General features: G+C 42.9%; 1 protein-coding gene across 1 annotated transcript in view; it reads right to left on the bottom strand.

Annotated features, from left to right (window-relative positions):
- ntsr1 (neurotensin receptor 1 (high affinity)) overlaps positions 1-6,581 on the bottom strand; it is a 37,383-nt gene extending 30,802 nt beyond the window's left edge. Inside the window, exon 1 of the mRNA XM_027007017.2 lies at positions 5,795-6,581. Coding sequence (XP_026862818.1) covers positions 5,795-6,463 — 669 coding nt within the window. The 5' untranslated portion in view covers positions 6,464-6,581. The remainder of the gene's footprint in view (positions 1-5,794) is intronic.
- Between the last annotated feature and the right edge of the window lie 420 nt (positions 6,582-7,001).

Raw genomic sequence — 7,001 nt, forward strand, 5'->3', positions numbered from 1 at the left:
CCTTCAGCTAAAATATATGTGTCAAACATCACTGAAGATCTGGATTCAATTTAGAAGCCAATCTGGGTTTGAGATGACTGCTTTCCGCCATTTATGACTCAACATGGTCTAATCTTGGTATTAAAAGACTTAGAGATCTGTATGTTAGTAAAACAATTACTACGTTTGACTAATTATCTGTTAAATTTGTTCTCTGCAGATGTTATTTTTTAAACGTCCTACAGATTTACATCTGCGGAATAGATTTCCAATTCCTTAGCTTTCCTAGTGAACAGCTTGACTTTTTTTTACGCACTTCCTATTCTGAAAGGTGCCTTGACAATAATCTATAGACAAATTCGCTCTTTACAAATCACTTCATTAAGTGACATTAAATCCCCAAGGGAGGAGGAACAGGGCAAGGAAATATCTGATGAGTTATGGGAGAGGATACTTAAAAGGGTACACTCCCCTTACATTTGCATTTGACATGCTATCTCTCAATTTAAACTAATTCATAAATCTTATTTGGTCAAAGCAAGATTATCAAAAATTTACAAAAACATGAACCCTGTTTGTGTGAGATTAACCAGTCCCCTATAAATAACACACACATTTTTTTTGTGTTGCCCAGCTCTTGTTGATTTCTGGAAACACATTTTTAATGCACTCTCAGCAATAAGTGGCACATACATTAAAACCTGACCTTTTAATTGCATTATTTGTGGGTTCCTTGCCCATACTACAACTGACCAAAATGAATTATGATGCCACTTTTTTGGAGAGAAAGTTAATCTTGTTTAGATGGAAATCTTATGTACTCCCCTCCCATGCAGTTTTAAACTGCATAGTGTTGGAAAAAATTTAACTCAAGCTTAAAGAGTCTATGAACAAATTCTGGACAATGTTAATCCCATTATTTTATTATGTTAAGTGACTACATTTTCTCCTTGCATGCAGATGAGGGCTTGATAATAAGAGGCCATGGCATGTGCATACATGGCACCTAGATTTCTGTTTCACATCCTGTCCTGTTTTGTTGTATTGTTGGTTTTGATGTGCTGTTTTGTACTTCTACTAGTATAACAATGAAAGTTTTTTATTTATTTATTTATTTTTTAAAGAAGCAGAATCACTGTGATGCTGTGAGTAGAAATTGGTCGGGGGACCTCACAACACTGGGGGAGATGCACTCCCTGTCACAGTATGGCCCCTCCTTCGAAATGTCTCCCCGTGTGTGTTTGCGTATGTGTTCATCCGTGTGGCCATGCCCTCCCTGTGTTCCACACCTGATTCTTGTTGTGTCATTAGTATGCGTGTATAAAAGTCTGCTGTGTGTCAATTGTTGGTGTTTAATCATAATAACCTGCATACTATGTCCTTGATGTGTTGTGTTGTGTCAGAATAAACATATGTTTCAGTTTTACGTCACTCGTCCCCGCATCCTGCTTTAACTCCTCAACGTGACAGAAACACCGACCGACTATGGATGCCTGGGAAGAGGAGCAGGAGAAGGAAAGGGAAGAAGGGATGGGAACGCCCTTCAAAAGCCCTCACGGAAAGATGCTCCATAATCTTGAGTACGCTCCGTCCCCTTATAGCAGAGGACCATGCCACTGGAAGATCTTGGGAGGGCCAGGGCTCCAGGGCTGGATTCTGCAGACTCTTACGGATCCAGGCCGAACAACCGGGACTGGTACAATGATGTCCAGTACTCGGAGTCAGACTCTGCAGGGCCCTGCTACCCTGCAGAGAGACCTTCAGTCCTCCTGGCCCCACTTCATACTCCCACAACAGGGGAGGAGACCACTGGATGATCCCGGGGGGGCCCCGAGTATTGTTCAGGGTCAGACTCTGCGGAGTCCTACAGACCCCAGCCAGACTACGAGGATCAGCACTCAGAAGTGGACTCCACAGGGTACTACTACCCTTCCATGGACTACCACGAGGGCTACGTGGAGTATGAAAGGAATGGGGAATACAGTGATGTTAGTCTAAGGTCAGATTCTGAGTTCGACCGTGGGGAGGATCCTTCGATGGAGGTGGAGGAGGTCCTCTATGGGGACTCTCCCTTGGTCAGCGACACAGTGTCTGCAGAGTACCGGAGTGACGAGCCTCTGGCACCCAAGGCTCTGCCCAGAGCACGTCACTGCGAGTCCAGCAAGCCTCCCCATGTGACTTTCAGAGAGGCGTCATCGTTGTCCGAGTAGGCGTCACCGTTGTCTCCCTCTACTAGGGCACACAGCCTCGGAGCTCGTGCACCCGTACCTGAGCCTCGTAGAGGCAAGAAGGAAGCGACACCAGTGCCCACCCCAGAGACAGGCAAAGTAGCTGGTGCACCTCCTGAAATGGGTGTGAAGAAGTCACCGCCCCCCAAAACGGTGATGGGCGATCCCCCACAGGCGGGTGGGACTCCAGCCCAGTCAAGGACTGGGGGACAGGCTGGGGCTCCTGCCAGCTTCTCTGGACTCTTTAACAGTCCTTTATGTAATTTTGTACCCGTCCCTGTCACTGTGTCCATCCCCATCACGTTGTCTGTTTCAGTCGCTTTGTCTCCCTTTGTGTCAGTGCCTGTGCTTGTCAGTGTATCCGTCCATGTGTCTGTTCTCATCTTGGTCCCGGTCTCTCCCCCTTCTGGCCTGCTTGCGCTGGCCTGTGTCGGGTCGTTTGGTCCTCCGGCCTCACCATTTGGCGTTGGTTTCGGGGCCATGGCCTAATAGGCTGGCGCACCGGGAGTCACGCTGTTGGGGAGGGGCTCTGTCATGGTATGGCCCATCCTCCCAAATGTCTCCACGTGTGTTTGTATGTGTGTATGTTCGTCCATGTGGCCACTCCCTCCCTGTGTTCCACACCTGATCCTTGTTGTGTCATTAGTATGTGTGTATAAAAGTCTGCTGTATTTGTGTGTCAATTGTTGGTGTTTAATCGTAATAGCCTGCATGCTACATCTTCGTTGTGTTGTGTCGTGTCAGAATAAACGTATGTTTATTCTGTTTAAGTTTTATGTGACTCGTCCCCGCATCCTGCTATAACTCCTCAACGTTATACTCCCAAACATTATATAACACAAAATGGTATTAAGTTGGTATTAAGTTAACATTAACTTAAAATGATTTGTTGATGTAAAAATTCATTTGTGGACAATGCAATACACTGCTAGCTATTTAAAGCAAATATTCTATTTGTACTAACACTGTACTATAGCCTGTCACAATGAGCAGTTAGATTATGCCTCTCTATAACCAATCTGTCAGGACCAATACCTTAATAATGTGCTTCTTTCTGCAATCACCAGCCAGTGATGAGAATACGAGACAATAATGACCATCAAGGGACATTCCTTTTCTTATGGCCTGTTCTGCCACATGGAAAGTAATGCACAGCTCCAGGACACGGTCAGGGGATACTGGAAAACTTAGCTAGCCACATTGCTGAAATCACTATTTACTGTTTACTTTGTGTTTGGAAGAGATGGCCAGGGTCTTCACGCTGTACCCTATCGGTTGCCAGTGTGACTGATTTGCAGGCATTTTGCTTGAACATGTATAAATACATATATACTTGACTTTTCATGAGAAGCTGATCTGTGAAGTCAGATTTTGTTTCTGCAGGATGACAGCAAATGAAATTATTTTATCTAATTGCCATTAATGGTAGTTACTAAGCTTAAATGACTTACAAGAAGTAGGCATAGTGCCTAATAATATTGTGGCAACGACATTGGCTGTGGGCCAGCCAGGGGAGGACTCCCATACTGCCGCATGTCTGTATAAACTGCTGTTGCTGTTACTAATAGTTGGATTGCGTTAATGTCTTGTTTAATCGATCCCGTTTTATTTTAACTTAACTGGTGTTTTATAAGTGCCTTACCCTCCTAGTGTACGCCTGTGTTTTGTGTATCTACTTCCGCTTCAGTTCCATTCTGCTTGTATACTGTTAACTAAAAGAAGCCTTTGTAACAGAAGAGCTTTCCATTAAGTCGAAATGGTGTTTCCTAATTCTTCTTCTCCGCCAACGCTACAAATATTATGTTCAGCACAATGAATGGAATGAGTAATGTCACTTTACAGCAGTAAATATTTGTGTTGTTCATACTGCTGATGGGATTAACGGATCTTATGACTCTGCTCTTTTCCAAGAGAGGGTCAAAAGAACGGTTCGTCGTTTTTTAAAATTTTGTTTTAGGGGACAAGGTTAGGTTTATCTGCAAAATAATCACTAGGATAATATAAGACATGAATTCAAATTTAGATATCCCACCAATATAATTTCATTTCACATGTGTGGAATAGGTTTAGCAGCAGCACTACACTACATTTCCAATTCTAATGTCAGTGATCTGCATTGTAAACATTACACACGGTGACGCCATATCCCTCTACATATAATTCTTCCCGCAGGGTTGTGCAGATGTGTCGCCACCGTCTTTGTTTTTGTTTGAGAACGTAACCCCGGTTTAGCAATCAGAAAATAAAGTATTTTTCTCATTCACTGCTTGTTCTATCTCTCCCCGCTCCCTCTCCCTCTCCCTATTTACTCTGTAGCTCGCTCAACCACCAGCCGCGCTCTCTCGCTCGCTGGGGGGGGGGGGCAACCGATAAATTATACAACAGCATTTTAAACGGCAACCGATAAATTATACTGACTGCCTTTAAGGAACGTAACGCATAATTTATTTCACATTGTTATATCAAGCGTTTAGACTATAGTTCGTTGAGGTCAGGTATTAGTATACTAACAACGATATATTTTAAAATGTTTCTTAAGAGTTTGTGGAACTCTAACCTTAATCCACCAAATCGCACATTTCCAGACTACCTCCATACATATCTGAGTAAACCCAAAGCACACCAAAATAAAAATGTACTGCAAAATCGTAAAGCATCCATCAACATGGCGTGTTACGTTGTACAAACACACATTCATTGATGCTGCACAAGTTCAGAAAACACTTTAATCAAAATGACATCATATTTTTTTTTTACAAGCAAATTCATAGATGCGATCCAAATTTAGAAAATGCTTGCAACTTCAGAAACAACTACGATCCCAGCCAGAGCATCTAGATGACACGGAATGGGGTTGGAACTGTATAAAACCAGCAAACCAGCAAAGCTGCAGGCCTTTCAGGGTAGCAGGGACTTCAAATATGATTCATTTCAACGTGAACACAACGGAACAAAAACATTTTCTTGGATTAGACAAGTGTTGAAGACAAGTAGAAAATCTAAGTGCATTCTACAACTTAATTTTAACTTTGACAAATTAACTGAAATAAAACAGTTCCATAAAATGAAAATTCCATAAAGCACAAAACCATATTATTAAATATGTTCAAGCCTTCCATTTTATGTTAATTGATGATAGTTACCGTGTGGCAGGGATACAGGAGCTGGGTGGCTGTTACCTATTACGAGGGAGTGCCGGAGTGTGAAGAGCATTACTCAGTATTTACTGTCTCGACTTCTCTATGGCTGTCATGTTCTCAAATGTTCATTTTTAATATCAGTACGGTTCAAATATCGCACACAATTGAACTCTCAATTTATTATTATTTCTCCAAGTCTCGATTTGGTGAGAGTGTATCTGAATGCTGCAGTTTAGTCTAGTCGAATATCTGCAACAGGTTGCTGTTAAAAATGTGCTTATTATGTAAAGCAAACGAATGAATAAAGCAGCAAAGCACGACAAAATAGTAGTACGATATTTTAACATTAAACATTAACAGTCATGGAATGATATCCAAACGTAATCATTTCGCTCTCTTACCATTTAATAAAGCATTAACGAGGTTCCAGAATGATTATGTACTCACCTGTAAAACCGTTTTAGCCGTTACAGAAGACACAGTTGTAGTACATATGACTTCGCCGCGGACAATTCGCTGGCCCATGGTGAAGACCATCGGCATGGCCAGGAGGAAAGAAGCCACCCACATCCCGCTGATAAGTTTCTTGGTGCGACTTCGCGACATGATGCTTTTCGCCTTAAACGGATGGCAGATGGCCATGTAGCGCTCCACGCTCAGGCTGGTGATGTTGAACGCTGTAGCGTATGAACAACCGTCCCGAAGAAAGTAGTATCCTTTGCAAACCACTTCGCCGAAGGCCCATGGATAGTGGACCCAGATAAAGTTGTACAGCTCGATGGGCATGCTGAGTATCAGGATGAGGAGGTCGGATATGGCCAGACTGGCCAGGTGATAGTGCACGGTGCTCTGCAGGTTCTGAAGGGATTTCTTCGTTAGCAGTGTATACAGAGTTATGGAGTTCCCCAAACATCCGATCGCGAACAAAACCACATAAATTACAGTAACCAGCACTTTGGAGTAAATGTCCGTGTTCACGTCAAGGTCATCCTGAGGAGCAGAGTCCGTTCCATTGTCCAGGAGCGGCGCAGAGTGATTAGCTTGCGCCAAAAGTTGTTGCGCTATGACGCGCAACTTTAATAAGTTACGGTCTATTACGGTAGTGTTCACCTCCATGCTGTATTCAAAAGGTATATAAAATGTATCTGAAATTCATACGTAAAACGAAGTAGACAATGTCCGCATCGAAAACAATTTGAATGGACATATTTGGATTATACAGGGCACTGACAGGGTAAAAGATTACTGCACTTCTATCCCGAAAGACTGCCAGGGTTGCGGCGAACTTGGGTCGCTTTTATATCTGCCATCTGAGGAGGCGTGTTGTTGAAGCCAAAACCTTGAGCGGTGACGCAACGCCTTTGAATGATTGGCGTACTTTTTTGCCGCGAGGTATTGACAGACAGCCTTGACGACCTGAACAAGTGAACCTTTTTCTTTTTACAGCGCTTCGTTGAAATGGAGTTTAAATAGTATCCGGAGAGCGAAAATAGAGCCTGCAGAAAAAATGCTTGATGTGTGGCAGTGATCGTTACAGAAATACCTTTCATTCGGTTGCTGTGCAAAGCAGATTCTTTTTTAAATCTAGCGAGGCGCTAAGCACAGAATCAATATTTGGAGCATGTAAAATTTCATGTTTGATGTGTGACTATTT

This window comes from Electrophorus electricus, chromosome 24 (genome assembly GCF_013358815.1).
Source record: "Electrophorus electricus isolate fEleEle1 chromosome 24, fEleEle1.pri, whole genome shotgun sequence".
Taxonomy (NCBI): domain Eukaryota; kingdom Metazoa; phylum Chordata; class Actinopteri; order Gymnotiformes; family Gymnotidae; genus Electrophorus; species Electrophorus electricus.